Genomic DNA, 22,991 nt, shown 5'->3' on the forward strand with positions numbered 1-22,991 from the left:
TCCACAGAGAACCAACTGAGAATATTCATCAAAGAAGGTGGACAGAGAAGTATACTACAGAACAAGATGGAGGCCCAGTAAACCCAAGGAAGACTGAGAACAATTGTTGGCAAAGGTGGCCTGAAGGAAATTGGGTGCTACCACTAGATTCTCTCAGGATAGTAAAGTATTCCTGACAGGGTCATCCAGGGAGGTGGGACCAAAAGGAACTCTGAAAATCATCCAAGTGGGAGTCCACAGGAAAGGGGGGGGATATATGACAAGGTTCCCTGTCTGACCTTAGTGGTGCATGCTGGTGTGCCACAAACAGGGCTGATTGTATTCACAAGCCAGGTGATGCTCTGCTCGGGAGTGGCATGTGGAGCACTCTCTGGCTAACCCACCATGCCATGAATGGGGGGCAGGAGCTCATCAAATTTCTTCCTTGCAAACTACTATCCCTCTAAAGGAATAGATATGGGGGGAGAGGAGACTTCGGCATAGTTGGTACTGCCTGCGCTATCAGCTCCCATCATACAGGTGCAGAAATCAAACCCAAAACAAGGTAAAAGAGCAGGACCTGAACTAAAAAAGGAACCTCAGGCAGTGAACCAGTCACCTCATTAGGCCTACACATACAGCCTGTTAGGCTAAGAGAGCACCCAGAAAGCCAGGAGGCAGGGGAGAGAGAAACCTAGGAGGCTGGGGAGAGGTGGAGATACAGATATCTACAAGGTTGAGTAGAGAACAAGGATGCTGGGAAGGGAAGGAACAAGAAAGTTGGAAGAGAAGGCGTGTGAAGTTAGCTCAGGTTACAGAGGTGGTGGTGGTGGTGGTGGTAAAAGGCACTATGAGGAAGAGGGTGGATAAACCAGCCCATAATATAAAGATTACTAAAGAGATTATGGTGAGTAGTAAGAAGACAAAGTGAAGCGTGATCACAGTGGAAAGGTGTAGTTGAGAATCACCATGAATAGGAAGGGAAGGAAGAGGAAAGGAAGATCAGGAGAGACTAAGTTGAGGAACACACCAGAAGGTAAGCTTTGAGAAGGTAGGAAAAGCATGAGGGTAAAGTTAGGGAGAATGCAGTGTAAAAGTCCCCTGCCTAACTCTGGTGTTATCTTGTAGGGTGAATAAGAGAGATGGAACCCTCCCCAAGTCAGTACATGACTGACGTGGGAAATTTATGGGAAGGATACCCTGGTCGCCTTTACTTAACCCCGATATTGGGCAGGGAACAGTCTCAGTTCATTGCGGGTTGCCGCAATGAACAACCCTGAGGATTTAAACAGACCTCTAGTCCTTTAAAGATAGCGCACAATTGCATAACAAACTATGCCCTGGCTTTTAATATTACAGCTGCCCTGGGGCGCTGTTGAACAGCCAACATAATGGACGTCCGAGAAAGGAGCTCTGGCCCTGGCATCATCCTGTATGTCTAAAATATCCTGTTGGTGCCAGAGTCGACGTTCCTGATAAGCAGTCGAAGCAAGCTAAAGAGGTGTAGCGAGCCCTCATCCAAAGTTTGCCCAGATCTGTTTAGCAGAAGAGGAGGCCTGATCCTCGGTAAATCCGACGGAACGGCTGCCTGAACCGATCCAGTGAGGGCTTCCACGAGAGCTGGAGGCGCGACTGCTCTAACCCGCGGCGCTGTTGGTCCGGGCGGGGGAGGGGTGGAAGGATACATCAGCCCTGTCGCACCGTCCCCGAGTTGCTTGAGAGCAGAATGGGAGACACACCAGAACGGTTAAATAATCCCCAGGGGTGAAAAGCTGCTGTGGATCTAGCTGACTTCGGCGGACTGGCAGCTGACCGCCGAAACATATGGATAGCATGCTAGTTGTGGAACTACAGGTGAAAATGTTTTTTTTTTTTTCTTTCAGATGAATGAAGGTTCGGTTCAGAGATACGCCACAATTTGGGAAAACCTTTAAGGTCTGGTTGCGTGGCACAATGATCTTGGTCACGACTGGGGTACCTAAGGCCACTAGGCGGGAACTAACGTAGACCGAACAGGAACTGCGTAGATTAGAGATTTAATATGGCACCACTGCCGACAAGGCTCTGTTGGGGGTAATTAAGAGCAACCTGTTGAAGTTCAGAGAATTGGCAGGCCGAGAGATATGTTATATGGCAAAACGTGTCCAGGCCCGTCGATACGGGTAGGAGAATTGACCTGGAAGCTTCTTCAGGTTGACGTCCACTACAGGAATTGAAGAGACAGCAGGGAGGTTCCTAACATCCAATGAGATGATTAAAGGGGAGTTTCTACAATTTTATAAAGGCACTCTGGACAAACGCAGACACTTGTACAGAGGAGGATGTTGAACTATATTTAAGTTGGATTGCTCTCCCGGGTTTTCCCGGGGAGTCACGCGAAGCGTTGGGGACGGTCCTGTTACTGTCGAAGAAATAGCTAGGGCTATTGCCTCGCTATCGTCTGGTAAAGCCCCCGTGCCTGATGGCCTGGGCATTGAATTGTATGAGACATATAGTGAGACCCTAACACCACGTTTACTCAAGGTTTGGGAGAAATCATTGAGATACAGGCAGCTCCCACCCACACTCACTGAGGCCGTGATCTTAGTGTTGCCAACACCAGGTAGATCATCAAGCGAGGTCGCATCCTACCGTCCGTTGTCATTGATTAATACGGACGCCAAGATTTTTGCAAAAGTATTAGCAAATAGGCTCCTTCCGTACATGACATATCTGGTACACCCAGACCAGGAGGTCTCGGGAGGATAGCTCAGGGGCAACGTGTTCGCCTTGGAGGCAAGACGCCATGGAGCAACTCAGGTTTGATCCCCAGGTCCGCAATTAGAAACCGCTGGGTATTAAGCGCGTTATAAATAACCTATCATATTCCCACAAGAACCACATCTTTTCATTTATGACACCTCTTCGCTATTATGGCACAAATTGATCCATGGGCCCAGGCGGTAGCAGCATCTCTGGATGCTGAAAAAGCATTTGACTCTGTATCATGGAATTATTTATTTGGGGTGCTTAAGCATTTTGGGATGCGCGGTCAATTTGTCAGTATGTGAGACTACTATATACAAACCCGGTAGCCAGGGTCCGTACCAACGGTGCCCTATCTCAGGCATTTGCATTGGCACATGGAACGCACCAGGGCTGTCCCTTCTCCCCATTATTATTTGCACTCACGATAGAACCACTGGCCTGGCTGATGAGGAACCGTCACGCACACAGGGGAATACACATAGCGGGACCCCCACAGATCACATCCCCATATGCAGATGACACACTGCTATACTTATGGAATCCCGATGAGAACCTAGGGCTGATTATGGAAGAAGTGGCTAAATTGACAAATAACTCTGGCTATAAGATCAACACTTGTAAATCCAAATTGTTTCCGCTTACTGATGGAACCACTATCCCAGCCGATCTTAAAGGATTCCAATGGGCTCATACTGGTTTCAAGTACTTGGGGGTGTGAAGGCATCCCGTACACAACGGAGACTATGAAGATAACCACGAAGCATACCTTAACGCACTGCCAGTTAAATTGCCATTGTGGGCTCCATTCCTGATTTCCCTATATGGTAGATTATCCCTACCGAAAATGGTGGTGGTTCGCAAACTTTGATATTATTATACTTCTATACCGATCTGGCCGGGGCTAGCATTTTTTTTGTAAAACTCTGATCCATTGCGGTGCAATTTGTCTGGGGGGACAGTACAACCTGTATGTTTTGGGAGGGTCTGACGGAACCTTATGGGGGGTGTTCTGGCAGTGGCAGACTTTGAATTGTATTACCTGGTCGCCCAAGCGCAATATGCAGGACATTGGTAAGTACCTGAACCTGGTCCAGTACGCCAGGCGCTGGAACGACATGGAACAGCCCCGATAGATCTTAAGGCAGTCATTTTGGATGATCAGTACACAGACTGTTGTACATTTGAACCAGTGCGCACAACAGTGAATGCATGGGCCCAAGCATTTAAGTATATGGGAATAACTCCTCCCTATAATAGTAAGATTGGCTTGTGGAACTGTCTGGGTCTCCCTCCCACATATGATCCTGATATACAGACGTTCTGGGACTCGGGCAGAACAATAGTACTCCCCAAAAGAACATTTTGTATGAAGGCATCTTAACCTGTATTGAAGCAGTTGGGTCCAGTTCCCATGAATGGTGCAGAATTCATCAGAGATTTAGGTCAGCAACCAATCTGGGGGGTGCATTTCAAGTTAGGGACCTCAGTATCTGAGTCTTTGAGTTTGCAAAGGTAGGGGATTCTCCCATTTCCGATTCCTTCGAATATACCCAGCTCAAAACTGACTAAATCATGGGAACCGCCAACCCTGATGACTATCTGTGATCAAGTGATACAAATGAGCATAGCTGAAGTCAGACTCTGGAAGCTGAATTTAGCCTTACACTACTCAGAGGCGCGTGGTAAACTGGCTTCTAAAAGTGAACCGAGCCTCTGCATGTCTCCTGCAGTCTAATCCCTGAACTCCATACCCAATAAGCTAGGGGTGAAATAGGAGTTGTCCAGAAATGTTTGAAGGGGGCAAGGGGAGGGTCTGAAACCCAATCTGGTCACTGAGTAGTTGTCAGTACCTGTTGTCTTTGGCAAAGCTGGTAGGTAACAGGGCAGATTATTATTCTAGGGCACAAAGGCTATCGACCGGAGGAGAGGTGATGACATGAACCACCCAGGAGGCCACGGTTTCAGATACACCGTCTCCTAGGTCCAGAGCAATAGTAAGCAGCCCTGGTCTTGGGTGGAGAAGTGCTTCTTCAGACATTGTAAGAGTAAACAAAAATATCAATAACCGGGATTCAGGTAACACCCCTACCGCACAACCCACACGCTTCTCTGAACACCAGCGGTTCTACTTACTTGGAGGCTGTGGAAGGAGGCCTTCAATCTAGAAGAGGCTTCATGAAATAACATAACATAGCATGACACTGAAAGGAAAAATAACCCGAGGGTAGGAGTGGAACAAAGGCGGAAGGGACTTCCAAGGTAATAGAAGTCAGTGACCTCTCTATGAGATACAAAATCTACTGTTGGCCATATCTCAGCATAAACGTACTTGGTGGGACAGATGTGTGAGACAGGCATGGTATCAAGAGAGACATAGACTCAAAGAGGTTAATTTCAAAACCTTTAATTACTAAGGTTCCTGGGTTGGTGTAATACCTAACTGGCACTACCTCTAAAGGGATGGTTCCCTTAACTGATGTTTCTAAATGCTGTTGATGTCTAATAGTCCAAATTAAAACTCTGTGTCTAAACCTATGCTTGCCCTAGCTCTCTACGAAAATGTGATAGGAAGTCTTTAAAAAGGAAAAACTGTGATTCGGGTTGTCTTCTTACCAGGTGTAGCTTGGTCAATGTCACAAAGATGAGTTCAATCAAAAAGCACTGTTTGTTCGACCTTCTCCACAGAGCCCTTGCAATATTTTTGTGTCTTTGGCTCCTTGGAGCTCCCTTCCCCAAGCCTCAAATTGTTCAAATTCCAAACCCCACAAAAAAATCTAACAGTTCCTCTTGATGCTTCTCCGGATCCCCTTTCCCAAGCTTCAATCCTTCCAACACTGCAAAACAACCAGTCTTCAACTTGGTTAGGCCTCTCAGGGTTTCCTTCCCCAAGCTCAGGCACCTTTTCAGTTTCTAATACAAATTAATTTCTGTCAGGATGTGCATTTCTTTTCTTTCAATGTGACAAACATAACAGGTATTCCACTTTGTTAGGCCTCTCAGGGTTCTCCTCCTCAAGCTTCAGCCCCTCTTCAGTTTCTAATTAGTCAGGATAGCCCTTTCTTTCCATTCACAGTTCTTTCACACACATTACACTTGTCGGAGGGTTACAATCGGAGACTTTCAAAACCGTCTGGTTCTTTGCTCCTTCTAGGCATGACCACTCTGATCTGTAACCTCCTCTCTTTATTCCTTCTTCTTCCTTTTTTCTTCAACTTGATTATTTCTCCTGCACACTTGCACCTTTCCTTTTCTGTTCCTGGTTTTCCACTGTGCACTCTTGCACCTTCCTTTACCTTCCGATCGTGCCTCTTGCACACCTCACATACTTTCTTTTCCTTACGTGCACCTTTGCACTTATCCATATTTTTCCCGTGCTGCCTGCACACTAGTTACACTGTCCTCGCTTCACTGTGCACACTTTGCACCCTTTGCAAAAAAAGTCTTTATACCTTTCTTTCCAATTACTTTTCTTCCATACCGCTAGCGCCACTTCCAAATACCTTTCTTTCGCTTTCGGTTCTTCGAACACGTTCTCACTTTCCACTCTGTGCTACTTTAAACTGTCTCTTTCTCCTGCTCTGCTTCAGTCAGATGCACATTCCTGAGTTTCTCCCTCGCTCACTGGGTAGCTTTGCACTGACAAGCGGTCCTTCTGGATGTACAGGGTTGAGGTCAGGGTCTCATCACCTGCCCCTCAGATACCCTTGGGACCGGCACACGTCCAAAGGAAACTAGCATTACCCCGAAGGCTACTAGCAGGATGCAGGCTGCTGAATTCCAGCTCCTTGGAGACACGGCTCCCTAGCCATGCTGCATGCTGAAGCCCCTCACAAACACCTGCCCAGTGTCTCAGCATGCCGTTCTCCTGCATGGACTCTGTAGCATTTTTAGCATGACTACCGGAAGTGAGGCGGTTTCGCGTTATCTCTGTCACAGCTCTTTGCCTGGTGCTCTCCTGTGCAGCGGCCATCTTGGGCACAGGAACCAGGAAATGGGATGGTAGAGACGCTGAAGTGTGAGTCGGACCAGCCGGAGGGGTTTCCTAGCAGTTGGTCCCCTCCAAAACCGTCTCCTCAGGGGTCTGGGTTGTGAGGGCACTTTGCATGAAATTCTCATAGCAAAAGAAGGGAATTCAAATTAGATGCAGGTTCCCATTTTGTATCTCCAGGCCATAACCTTCTCAATCCAGTAAATATAGTTTTTTCTTCTGCCACCTGTAATCCACTATATGGAAAAACATGTATTCCTCCTTTGACTTCCCCCTCACTGGTGGAGTTCTGGGGTATGTATTTTTGTGTCGATTTGAGGAATAAAATGGTTGTAATAATGCCACGTGAAAGACAGGATGTATTTTTAAGTGCTGTGGAAGCCGTAGATGGAACGCTACCAGATTTATTACCTGTTGGATGGCATACAGTCCGATGTATTTGGGTTTGAATCTGTGTGTGTCCAGAGATAGGATAGTAGGACACGACCGCCCAGAAAACCGTGGATGAACTTCACAACCAAGTGCTATGTCTTTGGAGCCTGCAGACATATTTCCTACCAATAACCCAAAAAGGGTATCTGGTCATTGGATCTAATGCCATTCCATCGAAATGTTTCCATCTAAACATTTCCATCGAATGCATATTTGGGGGGGAGCATTAATTTTTGTTCAGGTGCATTCTAAAGGGTAAAAAACAGGGGTTGGGGGAAGAAAAAAAAGAAGAAAAAGAAAAAGAAAAATAAGTGCATTAGATGGACATTGTTTAGATGGAAACATTTTGATGCAAATGCATGTCGATGCAAGGAATTCGATGCAATGACCATAAACCCCCAAAAAGAGTTTCAGGGCCAGATCCACATGTTAGCCAGAAACAAGTAAACTCGGGAGCAGAGAAGGGCCCAAATAACATCTGGGGAAAGATAGGTAGTGGCCATGATGACGGTGATTTGGAAGAAATGATGGAAGTGTGTGACAAGGTAAGGTTACTGCTGACCTTGTCACAAGGGAATAGGAACCCCTCTCAGCCTGGGTTGGGAGGATTACCAGGGTGGACCCCAGAGCCAGTCCTGACTCAGAGGGGGATATTGGCTTTTAAGTGACCCAATTGCAGCAGTCCGCCCCGCTGCTTCTTTATGCTTCAATAGTACCCACTTACAGCATGCCATGCCTCTTGAAACACATGCAGACCACGTTTGTTCTCTTTGTTTCAGATGCAGTGGGAATACCACCACAAAAGGAGACCAGCAGCAAGAAAACAGCCCACCAGCTTCTCATGTGATCAACATTCCAGTGCCAGAGTCACTCAACAGGGATACTGAGAGAAGCTGCATGGGAAGAATTTAAAGCGTAAATGGCGATTGTGCCTGCCGCACATCGCTCTCCAGTGCAGTGAGTGCTGCATTGAAGCCACAAAAAAAATTAAACCACCAGGCACTTTATAAAACCCCATCAGAGATGACCCCTTTCTTGGGGGAAGCAATGGGGGAAGCAATGCCAAGGCCCCCTAAAACTAACTTGGACTATACAATTCATGGGCCACCATTGCTGTCTCACAGTAGTTCACAGAGGAGAAAAGTGGCGGGTGGGAGGAATGAAACTCAGACACAAGTTAGCCATGATTTTGGTTAAAGACTTTCATTGAAAATAAATGGACTGGGAAAATGCCTCTCTGACCCTGCTCAAAGAGGAATTTCCCTACCTTAACCAAAAATGAAGGATCTGTCCGTGTCAGAATTTCCAAAATGAAACTGTGCCATGTCCAAAGTTCTATTCTGACCCCCAAACTATAAACTAAACTCGAAGGTGAAAATGGAAATGTCTTTAACCTTGGGTGGTTTCAAAAAGTGTTTGTAAAGGAGGAATAAAAGTCTCAAACACAAAAGTTCTTCAAGGAGAAAAGGTCCTTGCTCCAGGGGGCGATCCCCTTCCCCTGGATTCCTCTTCAACACAAAAGTTCTTCACGAACAACAGTCTCTTGTGTCTTTCTTGGCTTACAATAACACTGGCACACAAGATTGTTTGGCTTTGTAATCCTGTCTCTTTCAGGATTCCTAGTATATTTTTTTGCCAGGTTGTGGCTCCTTTTCTTTTGGTCAACACAGTCCTGATATTTCTTCTCAGGACTTCTTGTATTCACACACTTGCAATTGCCTGGTATAATCTCCTGCCACAACTTCTGTTCATTCGGGATCTCTACCCTCTCCAAAGGTTATACATCTACTTGGTTGAATGATATATCCTCTTGATATATTATTCTGTTCGGGTTTCCCATGTACTTGCACTGCATACATTCACATATTTGCAGGGGTCTTGTTTGTATTTCAATTCCCCCTTTTACAGTCAGTCTTTTCACCTTTTCTCTTTCTGTTGCATTATTTATGATTATTTGCATTTGGAGCGGTCAACGATACGCCAGATGCTCCTGCTGTGTTTTGGTGGACTCACTGGCTCTTGTTAGCGTTCCTAGGCTCTCTTGTGTTCAGCCAGTGAAGGTACTCCACCGACTTCCTTCTTGCGACCGCTTACTCTTCGCTCTCCCATCTCTCGCGGCTTCCACTAGACATGGCTGCTTTGCTCCACGTTCCGATAATTTAAGGGCTGCTTTCTGTCACCTGCCAATGCCCAGGATTCTCTCTCTGGCTCCTGGTTCTCACGCAGCGTCGCCTGCTCATGCAGCAGCTACTTTCTTCTTGGTCGGTGAGCCGCCTGGCTCCAACACCTGTGTCTAAGCTTTTCGGTTCCTCGAGCCTCGCTGAGAGGTGCAGCTTTCTCTCGCCAACAGCAACCGCCATCAACTCTCTGCTTCTGCTCCTTAAATTTCCAGTGCACAGATGTATGCGAGCAACAACTAGAGCGCTCACTGGGCTTGTGAACTCTCGCTCTGTATTGCTCGACCCCTCTTCCTTGAAAAGAAGTCCATTGCTGATGAATGGTTTGAAAAACTTGGATAAGTATTTTCAATGATTTTAAATGGCTTATCAGTACTGGATGATTGATAACTGGAGCTGGAGAAGGTGGTTTCTTAAGTTTCACAAGGCAGGCCAAAGTCGGAAGGTTGGCCTACAGGTCTGGTGAAAAGGCTTTCCCTACTCTTCATCGGCGGGGGGATTAGAGGTATGAGAATAGACATGGGAGGGTTATCTTCAAGGAAAGATGCAATACCATGTCACACCTGATGAAGTCATAACACCTCCCCGGAAGTTGTCCCCCCATGTGATCCCCCCTCATATAGCCACCCACCCAAAGGGTCAGGATCAGGTAGCGGCTACCTTCCCCTGGCCACATGGGAGGTCACTGCTGGGAAATCCATCAAATTCATCACACAGTGCTTAAGCTGCTATTTAAAAGGGAGGGACGGAAGGAGTAGGAGTGTGGACGAGGGAGAAGTAACAATGGTATCGGGTAATAAAATTGCGGCAAAATGGTATCCAGTAAAAAATATTGCGGCAAAAATACTGTGGTTTGATCCGGTAAATGTGTACCCCATTATACCATATAAGGGGAGCGAGGGTTGCGGGGGGTGCCCCCCGCTCCTCTTAAATGGTATAATGGGTCTGGGGTTGCAGGGGTGACCCCGCATCATTTACATGATTGTGGTGCAAAAAACCACACCATTTTTGCTGCAATATTTTGTATTCACAGCCATTTTTGCAGCATTTTTAAGACATGGAACCGTAACAATGGAGGGTGGAGGCAAATGGTAGACGGAGTGAGATAGATCAGAGGGACAGAGGAGAACGACACAAGGGGTAGTAAGAGAATGGGAGGGGGGAGAGGGAAAGAGGGTGAGACCGAGAGAGAACCGGAGGGAGAGCAGGAAGGGGAGGGGGAGTGAGAGAGACTGAAAGGCACCCCCTAAAATCCCTTTTAGTCAACTAACAACACTAACATTGCAAGGTTAGTCTAGGAGGTCTCTGTAGAAGTTTAGAAAGATAAGGCATTGGCCATTAGGTTTCCTCTCCGAGCAGTATGGAGAAACTGCAGGGTATACTAAACTGGAAGTAGGGACACCTGGGATAGGAAGGGATTGGTGCTTTTAGAGGCCATAGTGCCCTGCTGAATTATTTAATAAAATACCTTGAACCATCTCTGGGTGTTGAAGAATTCTTTGAGCCATGTGTTATACCATCACACACAAACAATTGCAGAAATTCTCTCCTGGGTACTCGGGTGACGTGGATTCCAATTGAATCCAGACAGCCATCCCCTACAATCACACAGACAAACCCCATAGATTTCTTTGTGAGCTCTTGGCTGGAGCTCATGTGAGAAAAATTAACCTAGATGTCCATTTCCGGTCTCCGCCCACTTATGCTCATAGGTAAAAAAGCAGTTATCTGGCAACTGGATTTCACAACACTAGAGGCTCCATTATGGAAGCCTCCAGGAAGAAAAAGATGCCTGTGAACCAAAATGGCAATACTTCATGCAGCCACTATGCTACAGGTCACTGCTACCACCCAAAAGCAGTAGAAATGTCAGACTAAGTGGCACATTGGCAGCAGCGCTCACCCTCGGGGGCCATAAGAGTCATGCCCCCATGAGACCTAGATGAGTTTCACTGGGGAAAAGTAGTCCGAACACTGTTGAAGACCAGCAGAAAGTGGAGGATACTCAAAAGTGAGAAAAAGAGGGCATTGTTCCTTGCTGTAGCAGCCAGACCATGTGCTGAAGAATGTCTTTGATGACATGGGCCCCGCTTTCTATAGATGTAGCAGACAAGCAATATGTGTTCACTGCCCTTGCAAAACAATCCGAAATAAGGCCATAACACAGAGACGTAAAGCATGGCTATCTCACAACATGGGTAGGGATTTCCAGGAGCGGACATGACAGAAGCCGCAGTGCTTTCTCTCTGGTCTATGTAACAGGAAGCAGGCAGGGCAAGGGTCCAGACAATGAAGCTGCCTGACAGCATGCAAAACATTTAAGGGTGGAGTCTATGTGAACCACTGGGACGTTACCCAGAAGGGCACAGTCCACTTGATTCTAAGCAAGCAGCATTCAATGTTTCAGAGCATCACTACTAAAAGCAGCGGTTCCAATTGTGAACCACCCTGCCTACCCTGCTGTCTGCGTCCCGCTCCTCTTACAAACTGAAGAGTTCTACTGAAAAATCTTGTTTCTTTTACTACTCCACAGAGACTGTGCTATGACTTAATGGTTATGAATATGAAAAATGAAGTCTATCCCCTGAAGATGGTTCTTTGAACCGAAACGCGTCGGCCTCGTTTGTTATATCTAAATATGAGACTTCATTTGTAAATTGTTGAATGGTTGAACCTATGCATTTAGAGCTTTGTAAACTGTAAACTGTAAACTGCTATACAGATTTGCAATTGTGCTGCTCTATACAAGCTGTTTTCTATCTACGCCGTTTGTTCCTACTTGTGTTATATGGAACACCCACAAGTGCTCTCTCCATATGTAAATAGAGTACACTGATCGTACTACTTTTTGTTTATTCATGTACGATTTATTGGATTAAGAGGATTAAAATCCAAAAGTTAACTCTAATGTCTTGGTTCTGATTGTTCCATTCATTTTACACCTGTGTTTACAATTTATCCTTATTAACACCGTTAAATTGTGTAATGACATTTTCTTTTGGAAACTAGAGAAACTTAGGCGGTGCTTGTACACCGTAGAATTTACGCCCTGTTGGCGCCAAATGTTTAAATGAATTTTGATTTAAAATAGAGGGTACTTATTGTCCCTGTTGAGTGCATCTGGGCTTGCTGGGTAGCAATACACAGCTTTGGATTTGTTTGGTTTTCTCTGTCCCAAGTGGCCTTGTGACGACAGCCCGATTGCACCAGAAGTCTTTGTATAACATTTGCACACTATTTCTTGTTGATACATTCTTATTCACAATCCTTCCACTCTCAAACCTTTATTTAACTTGTCTGTGCACCCCTATACTTCTCTCTTTTGCTTTATCCTCATTGGCCATTCCTGAGGGGTTGCACGCACTGATTGACTATCCTATTCTTTATTTTACTACCATACCTTACTATCCTTACAGGACTTTAATATGTTCTTTTCTAGAATTGATCAGACCACAGACAACAGAGCTGAAACTCTTGCCTTTAGTGAAGAGGAAGCCCTCAAGATATTAGGTCTGATTAAATCCGCAGGAGCGGAGATCATAACAACTGATAAACCAGAAGCTTTGATACGACAATTGGAATGGAAAATACGAAGGGAGATCAACCTTAAACTCCATGCATCCACCTTGGCTCAGTATTATACTGCCAAGAGAATACCTAGGGGCTTACGTGTCAGTTTAGAGCCAACACTCTGCAAGGAGAATCCAGCATTCGTCAAACGTTGGCACCAAATTCTAAACAAGTGTTCACTTGATCTTATACTTTTGACAATTGAAGAACTAGCGCATTCCCTAACAAACCTCAATGAAGATATAGAAGGGCTGAAAACCTCTCTGAGCAAGGGATACACGGCGGACCAACTCAAACAAATTCTAGAAGAAACAAATCAAAAATTGGCTAATTTCAAACAAGAACTTGAAATTAAGAAAATTAGGAAATTTAGACGTGACACTCAGGATTATAAGCTTGATATCGTGTATAGTTGGCAGGCATACTACGGACACTTCTCCAATAAACCCAACTTCAACAACCCACGGGAACCAGGCCAACAATTGGCAGAAAACACCTCATCCGACGTCTCAAGCGCTGAGCTTGAAGTTCTCCCAGGGCAGAGCAGTGAGACCGTCCCTGGTCCCACTACAGAAGAACCAGCAGCTAACGCTTCGCCTTTTTTAGAAAAAGGCCAATCAGAAGAGGACAGAAGAAAAAACCCACAACGGAAAAAAACGACAAAGAAACATTGATTGTCAATATTTCAGCATACCAGTTATCGAAAATGGAATTACAAGTCCTAAAGAAAGGGTTATCGTTTGTTCCCAACAACAATAGCACTCTGCTCCGCGAAAAAATAGACTTTTTCAAACTAATGAGAAAGCTAAGACTTAAAGTCTTCTTTGATTCACAAGATGAGGATGTAATCACTACGGAACCACACAAATTTCTTGAATTGAAACCTAAGAGTCACTTCAACCCTCCGGTTCAGAATCATATCCTTTCTATCTTTGAGAAAACTGTATTACAGGATTTGAAGAAAATTCAATTCAAAAATAACACACAAGGCAACTTTACTGTGAGAGAACGTCAGACACTTAAAAATCTCCTTGATAATCAAACCATCATTTTCAAACCAGCGGATAAGGGAGGTGCGTTAGTTCTTATGAATAAACAGGACTACATCAACGAAATTGAACGCCAACTGGATGACCAAGAAACATATATGGAAGTACCCCTGAATCCTACTGAAGCAGTAAGATCCCTTATCAAGGGGATACTGGATGAGGCGGAAGCCAATGATGTCATCTTAGAAAAGACACGTCTGTTTCTTGAAAACAAACATCCCATCATGCCAGTTATTTATATACTTCCTAAGATACACAAGAGACTGGCAAATCCACCTGGACGTCCCATTATAGCTGCCACTGCAAGTCTCCTTGAACCATTGGCCCAATACTTGGACAAAATTCTGCAACCTCTCATACAGGAATCTAAGACTTACGTAAAAGACACTATGCACTTTTTACACAAACTAAAAAATGTGCAATTCGTCAAAGGAAGAGATGTGATGTTCACCATGGACGTGACATCTCTCTATACTAACATCACACACGAAGCAGGTCTTGAAGCAACTGAATGGCTCCTACTTCAATCAGAGCAATGTCAAGGAGACAGACTGTTTGTACTAACTTTATTAAAATTAGTGCTTACGAACAATTTTTTTAAATTCCAAGATCATTTCTTCCTTCAGATATCCGGTACTAGCATGGGGGCAGCAATGGCACCATGCTATGCCAACACCTACATGTACTACCTTGAACATGAAAATATTCTCAGTTCACCAAGATGGATGAGGCATCTGCCACTGTATTTGAGATACATTGATGATATTTTTGGAATCTGGTCCGGCCCGGAAGAAGAATTGCAAAACTTTTACGAAATGATGAACTCGATTCATCCTCATATTAAATTCACCACAGAGACAAGTGATACTGCCATCCACTTTCTGGATGTGGAGATATATGCCAGTAACAACACTCTTGAGACAAGAATCTACACCAAGAAGACAGATAGAAATAGCCTGTTGCTTGCCACAAGCTTTCATCCTAAGAGAACTGTTGATAGCGTCCCGTTTAGCCAATTTTTGCGTTACAGAAGGATTATCTCGGAGACTGCCGAGTATGAAGGCCAATCACGGCTATTGGAAACTAAATTTTCATCGAGGGGGTATGACCAGCTGAAGATCACTGAAGTCGCAAACAAAGTCAGAAGCACTGGGAGAGAGACATTACTGACTCCAAAACCACCCAAGTCGGGCGAAGCACTGGTTTACGTGACTACCTATTCCATGCAGAGCATGAAGATTAAGAGGGTCATCAAAAATAACTGGAGCATGTTTAGAATGGATCCACAATTACAGCAACTGTTTCATGAACCTCCAACTTTTGCCTACAGGAATAGTAGGTCATTACGCAAGAGCCTTGTCAAAGCTGAAATTCCATCTTCTAGTCCACAGAAAGTGTTTAAGGGTACCATTCCATGTTACAATTGCCAACATTGCGGTAACATCATTAAAGGCAACAGCATATCACACCCCCACTCTGGTAAACCCATTTTTCTCAAACACTCGTGCACATGTGATGCTCAAAATGTTATTTATGCTTTAAAATGTCCATGTGGGTTATACTACGTAGGCATGACCACCAGAAAAGTTAAAGTTAGATGGTCTGAACACAAATCGAATATTCGTACTAAGAGTCTCAAGTCACCATTATCACTACACTTTACTGAAGCACGGCAAACCATTGCACAATTGAAATGTGTTATCTTGGAGCAAATCACAGCAGGAAGCAGGGGAGGTGATGTGCAGCGTAAACTGTTGCAACGGGAGATTTTGTGGATTGAAGTGTTGGACTCGTTGAGCCCACGTGGCATGAATACCGAATTCGACCTTATGTGTTTTGTGTAAATTTATGTGTTTTGGAAAACTGTTTATTGGTATGCTTTGCTCGTAATAACATGTCAATAACATGTCATCTTAATAGCACCGCCTACCCTTTCTGTTCATGAATATTGTTATGTCTCAAATCTGACAACATGCACCATCTGAACATGGACTTTTCACATGGCGGACTGTTGTACTTATTCCATCGCTTCAAGGTGACTCTCTTTGCCCCTTCTTGTGGTTGATTTTATCTTTTTACTCGCCCGATGACCATAGTTCCTCCCTGACTGATGTTAGCTGTCTAGTCATCTTTTTAGCCTTTGCTTTAGTTGTGGGTCAGGATGCTGTACCTTTGCCCGCGCCCATCCTTTCTAAGGATCCCTTCACGCTTTTTATACATTGTGTGATTACTTTGCTCCACTTGATTTGTTTATTGGGTTTAGACCCCACTAGTTGTATCTCTTGCTGCTTCCGTTCCTAGTTGGACCTTAGACCTATGTGTTGCCTTTTACACTTGCTGGCTGACGGCTTCTGATAGATCTTTGAACTGTGTTTACCTCCGTGCCGTGGGGGCACCCTGTAGTTCCTCTGAGCTATGGTTGCTGCCCCCACGCGCGCGTTCCCTTTACACTCTTTCCATACCTTCCTGATGACTTATTTTGCATCCCTTTGTTTTCCTCCAATGCGATACTGCCCGGCCCACTGACCGCTCTGTCTCGGTGACATTGTCACTGTAGTTTGTTTCATCTCCTCCATGGTTACGCCACACTCGGTTTTTCCCATACCAAGATGGATGTCGCCCTTGGTGCATTCACGCGCATGCGCGACTTTACCAAGGCGACGCTTGTGTTTGGATTGTGTGAACAGAGTCAATTCGCGCGCACGGCTGCGGCGAGATGATCTGGTTTCTCACGCATCCGAAGGTAAGCTATCTGTTTCCCTCTATTACTTGTCACACTCGGAATATCCCGGTTCACGTTACTCGCTCTGAAGAGATTTGCTGACTGTATTAGTGTGCTCGTTTCTGATGTACACTTTTCGAGTTGGTGTGCAGCTACCCCTAAACTTCATGCATTTCTCCACATGTGTGGCTTACTTGATGTCTCTACCTCCGTTACTCGTTACGGTTTGCATGTATGGGCCTTCATTTGTTACTGCACTTATATCGCCCCTAATTTGGTACTTTTGCCGCCCGTTTACTTTTCTACTTGATTGTTCTACTATGAACTGTTAGCCATTTGGCTTTTCTAAATGGATGGTCTTTTGATCTTACCCCCACAGATATCCTAGCAATCTGTGGCATTCGGCTACCCATTGCTTTTTGACTGGATTTCTTTTCTGTGTCTCGGCTCTTGTATCAGCAAGGTTAGTGACTTTGACTCTTTTCACTTTGATAATGGATTTCTTACAAACTGAAGAGTTCTACTAAAAAATCTTGTTTCTTTTACTACTCCACGGAGACTGTGCTATGACTTAATGGTTATGAATATGAAAAATGAAGTCTATCCCCTGAAGATGGTTCTTTGAACCGAAACGCGTCGGCCTCATTTGCTATATCTAAATATGAGACTTCATTTGTAAATTGTTGAATGGTTGAACCTATGCATTTAGAGCTTTGTAAACTGTAAACTGCTATACAGATCTGCAATTGTGCTGCTCTATACAAGCTGTTTTCTATCTACGCCGTTTGTTCCTACTTGTGTTATATGGAACACCCACAAGTGCTCTCTCCATATGTAAATAGAGTACACTGATCGTACTACTTTTTGTTTATTCATGTACGATTTATTGGATTAAGAGGATTAAAATCCAAAAGTTAACTCTAATGTCTTGGTTCTGATTGTTCCATTCATTTTACACCTGTGTTTACAATTTATCCTTATTAACACCGTTAAATTGTGTAATGACATTTTCTTTTGGAAACTAGAGAAACTTAGGCGGTGCTTGTACACCGTAGAATTTACGCCCTGTTGGCGCCAAATGTTTAAATGAATTTTTATTTAAAATAGAGGGTACTTATTGTCCCTGTTGAGTGCATCTGGGCTTGCTGGGTAGCAATACACAGCTTTGGATTTGTTTGGTTTTCTCTGTCCCAAGTGGCCTTGTGACGACAGCCCGATTGCACCAGAAGTCTTAGTATAACATTTGCACACTATTTCTTGTTGATACATTCTTATTCACAATCCTTCCACTCTCAAACCTTTATTTAACTTGTCTGTGCACCCCTATACTTCTCTCTTTTGCGTCCCGCTCCTCACCAACACCTGCTGGCGAACTCACACCCTACCTGGTATCCTCACACTTGCTGCGGATTGGTCTTGCATCTCACTGGACCCGTTTGCTCCCAGCTTGTTACTCGAAAGGACCACTCACTGCACATACATCAGGGCTTGGCCTCACGGACTGAGTGACTGGCATCAGTTTTGGGCATAAGGTGGCAGAAAATCTAGCTTCACCCTCCCATTCATCGTGGCATCATATTTAAATAAAAACTGCAATATAACTCTAGGCTGCGTCTCTTCTCATTCAATTGCATTCTGACCAATATCAAAGTCACTAGCTTCCCTCAAGTCTTCATCCAATTGCATAAGTGTAAGGTTTGCTTGCCCTTCAAGCACTAGCTCCTGAGCCAGAGCAGTTGCCCTCAAAGAACTTCCATGTTGTAGCCCAAATGATAAGTCTTCCTCATCTCCCTCATCCATCGCACCACAAATATCCATGAATCGGAAAACGGAACCAAGGCTATCATGGCGCATTAAGCTTGACTCTTCTTGTTCAGACGCGGGCAGGATCCTCTAACACAAGCTTCGTGGATGCAGTGTTCAATGGCAGTGAGAAAGATGAAGGCAGGGCCTGATAACATCAGTGACAATGGCTCTTCTTGTGCCAAGCTCAATTTCAAGCACTTGGGCATGCCTAAGCGAGACTTGAAGGGACCTCTGCGAAAACACTCAAAACCTATATACATTCTTCCGGTGTAGAGGAGCAAATGGGGAAGGAAGGTCTGGCACTCATCTGAATCAACTGGAGAGCAGTGTTGTCTGGTTCCGACCAACAGTATCGAAACCTTCAGCTTCTCTTCCTACAGGAAGAAGAGTGAATCAAAGAGGAAGCAGATTTACTTCTGGTGCGATTGTGTTTGTTTTTCTTTTTCTTCTTCTCTACTTTTGACTTCAAACTTGAAGAGTGCTATGGGACTGGTGTATCCAGTACAGACTTTTGGGTCTTCTCTGAAGCAGATTTCTCCAGAATTGTTGGTTAAGGCCTCACGGCTTTAGGGTTATCGAACAACAGAACCTACATTCCCTGCCAGGGTCTTTACCGTAGCATGGCAAAAGAAGGCATGGTTGGGGATATACATGGATCTGCCACAAAATTTCCAGTACTAAAAAAAACAATTTCAAAGGAGACAGCTGCCCAAAAACACACAAAAATGCTGACTTATGCTAAAAGTTCTTGACCATGACAGCAGAAAAAAGGAACTAAGGAAAATGACACCAGCAGCTTTGGGTGTATGTACAGGTGATATCACTACTGGCGCATTGGCATGATGCAGACATGATAGAGCCTACCGTGGAGCTGAGTGTTACTATCAAATGGCTGTTTGAAGACTTTCTGGTCCGATTGACAGAGGTGTTTTTCATAGATTAGGAATCGGTTGTAGTAAAAGTATGCATTATTCACATGCCTGGTGAGTGCATCCGGCCAATCAGGCGGTAGCGAATAGGGCAGAATTTGGCAGTGACTGCTGTGTTCCCTCAATCACCCGAGCAACCCCTCCCAACCCTCCCACGCCTGTTGCTCACTTTTATTTTTGCCCAGAATCCCACTGCTGCCTCACCATACCACCAGCCCCCAAGGAATCCCTTGCCCCAGCTCTACCTTTCCCACTCTACCCCTCTTACCTGGTCAAGTCTGGCCTCCTGTCTTCCGAAACGGCTGCACTCCCTCACCATCACCGGAATGGAAATAGAAAAGGGAGGTATTCCTTTTTGAACTGCCCATTTTGCTTGCCTTTTAATGCAGAGCCCCTTTCTCATTACATTTCTTTCAAGTATCTGCATCATAGAGTGAGACCCAATGGGTGAATAGCAATCGCCCCCAGGTTTGGTGAACAGTGATGGTAACAATCCATTGCCCTACCTCAGACTCTGGCTGTAATCGGCCATCTAAGCTCCAGAATGCAGGGTGATGATTAAAAATATTCTACAGGGGAGCATTTTCGTGCACATCAGAATCATGAACCAAGGTGTTCCCACTTATTTCGAAGATACAATAATAAATATGCTTTACCCTAACACCCTCAGAAACAAAATTAAACACTTTTTTTTTTGGAAAACAAAATTTTTCAGATTTGAATTATAGTTCTACTAAATGCAAACAACCGATCCAAAATGGTTACCTGTGGGGTTCTTGATGACACAACTGGTTGCACCATGCAAATCAGCGTGAACATACACATCACCTAAACAAAGATCAACACAGATTCATTAAAATTAGAGAGCAAGAGTCAAGTATCTCACTTTCAATTTTACACAAGTATGCATGGCCCATTGCAATTTACAGCAAAGATGATGGAACTGTTGAAAGATTCAGCCAGACAGAAAGGTGGGGAATGACTAATCACTCACAAATTGGATTTGTCTAGCTGTCACAATTTCCATCTGAGAGGAGATTTAATTATTCTTGGCATTGCTTGTAATGCACTTACATACAAAAGACTAAAATCTTCCGAAAGCTGGTGAGATAGGAAATGTGGAAACCATACAGCAAGGAAAGGGAAGAAGGAAGGGAGTCAAAAAGAATGAATGAAAGGCATTTAAGTAATCAGCAGGTGTCATTTTATTAAATGTATTTTTAGTTGTGGCTTAGTTGGCGCTGAAAGAGCTACGTTTAAGCCTAAACTATTGTCATTAAAATAAGAGCTTTAACATAAGAGCTTCAAATAAAGGCTTTGAATGAGGGTCTGTAATGCTTTTCAATGGAGATGACATATGAAGATGGATACATGTTGTTTGGCTATGTGTCCACCCATGTCAAATCTATGTGATTTTCCGCCCATTCCCACCAATCTCCACTAAAATCACACACTTTGTGCACCCTTTGCCTGCATTTGTATTGTGTGGTGAATTTGGCAGCTAAGTTATTTACTTTTTATTTACTATGTTTTAAAATAAACAGCTTACTGTTATAGATAACGTTTTTTGTTCCAAAATGGCCCTGAAAATGTCCATGTACTTGCACGTAGATGTTTGTCTAGTGTTACCTGATTGGATGTCTAGTGTGTTAGTGATGTCAGTATGATGTGAATGGTTGTAGGGTATCTGCTTTTTCCCAAACACAGGAGCCATTTTCTTTCACCACATCCTACAGGCTTTGGTGAGTGAACAAAGGAGAGGCTAGTTATTTCAAAGGGCTGCATTTTGTCTCTGCTCAGTCCTCTCCTTCAGATGCTCCTTGTCCCTGCCACCCTCCTTTTCTCAGCAAGACCTTCTGCTTTCCTTTTTGCCTTACCTATTTACCTGAGGCAGTAGAGGTCTCTGTCCCTACCACCATGACTTGTTCACCCCTGTGCGTCCCCTGTCACACTTCAGCTGCAGTAAATATCACAGCTGGCTGTCACCACTATCTCATCACGTAACCGTTGAGCCCTGAAAAGGCTGACGAGCCCCTGCAAACCACCTCACAGGCAGCCAGCAGAATGTCCTCTCGTATCTTCCCAGTTCCCCCCTCTTTATGCTCCTGTCACCAGCCTATGTTCTCCAGTACTATTGCCCCAAGTTGGATATAATAGGGGGTATGGGCATCAAGGGTACAGCGCTGAGTACACCAGCCAGCCCTCATATCATACAGCTACCCTCCTCAGCACAGGATTTTAAATTGGGGGCTGTTTAGGGCAGACACGGGGGGCTGAGTAACCACTGTAGCCCCCCAATGGGGGTGATAGCTGTCCCGGCCACTCACCACTGTGTTGTATAGCGAGGGTGAGAGGGTTATAACATAGTCACTCAGAGTACAGTCCAGTGTACAACCTTAGATGGCTATTTTGGATAAGCACAGACACAGGGACGTCGTCTTAGTCTTTCAACCTGTTTGGACAACATTCGTACTACCCTCCTAATGTAGTAGCGCCTCCCTGCCCATGTGTTAGCAATCTAAATACAGAGCAACATATTTTTATAAACTACTGGATTCTAAATGTGCGCCGTTACCTTCCTCAACCTCTCTGGGTATCCAGCCAGCAATCACCTTGTTACATTTTTTCTCCCATTTTGTCTGTATAATCTCTCTTTGCCATAACCGCAAAAGTGATGGGTGGAAGTTTTCGAATGAATCTGGACCACTGGCATTGGTCTGGGCAACCTTCCACACCAACGTTTTTAAGCCTGTCTGCGCCATTGCAAAAGGGGGCCAGCCATATGCAAATCAGTCAGGTAGTGCCACCAATGGTAGCAGCCCAGCCCGAACTGCTAGGCCAAGTCCCCTCTGCACGGAAACACAAGCAAGCCCAGACATGTTTCGGTCTTGTTGGGCCTCAGTGAGGTGCAGCTTTGTTCCCTATGGCGCAGCGAGCAAGGGGCCCATATCTGGGCATACCCTCTCTCACATAGTGAGACAAACTATAACCACAAAAGTGATAGGTGGAAGGTTTTGAATGAATCTGGACCACTGGCATTGCTCTGGGAAACCTCTTTGCCAGCAAGGACTTTTCAGTGCACTTTCAAGATCATATCCTGCTATTCACAGACTGCTGTTTTACTCCTTCTCCATTACAATCTAATCACCTCTCAGGGAGCCCCCAAACATCATGTTGAAACTGGAGACACGCAGGCCCCCACCCCATCTCAATTATTGACTGTTCCTGCCAACTTCTATACGTTTACTTTAGCAGAAAGGAGATCAACAGGACATCATTTTATAAATCAGTATCAAAATTGTTTAAGTTGATATAAAATGAATAATGAAATGAATCATGAATGAATCAAAAACGAACAACAATTAGATGTAGGTAAAATGACAACTATAAAATGCAGATGACACAAATCATTCCCACACACCAATTAGGTAATCTATCCTAATTTAATCATTCATCAACAACTCTCTATTCCCGTTTATACAAATCCCAGAACAAAATTTCATATGAACACCAATTAATAAACAGTACTAAAAAAATGTATGTTTTTTGTCTTTTTGGAGTGGATCTTAGTAGCAGTTTAATAGGACACGA

The 22,991-nt window shown here is 44.5% G+C and overlaps 1 protein-coding gene across 2 annotated transcripts in view; it reads right to left on the reverse strand.

Moving 5' to 3' along the window:
• The window catches only part of NEMF (nuclear export mediator factor), a 1,733,781-nt gene that overhangs the window by 828,425 nt on the left and 882,365 nt on the right, over positions 1-22,991 (reverse strand). For both annotated transcript variants that reach the window (XM_069637407.1, XM_069637408.1), the window contains one exon: positions 20,166-20,228. In XM_069637407.1, the coding sequence (XP_069493508.1) occupies positions 20,166-20,228 (63 nt within the window). The remainder of the gene's footprint in view (positions 1-20,165; positions 20,229-22,991) is intronic.

This window comes from Ambystoma mexicanum, chromosome 14, assembly GCF_040938575.1.
Source record: "Ambystoma mexicanum isolate Mex_15411 chromosome 14, UKY_AmexF1_1, whole genome shotgun sequence".
Lineage (NCBI taxonomy): Eukaryota > Metazoa > Chordata > Amphibia > Caudata > Ambystomatidae > Ambystoma > Ambystoma mexicanum.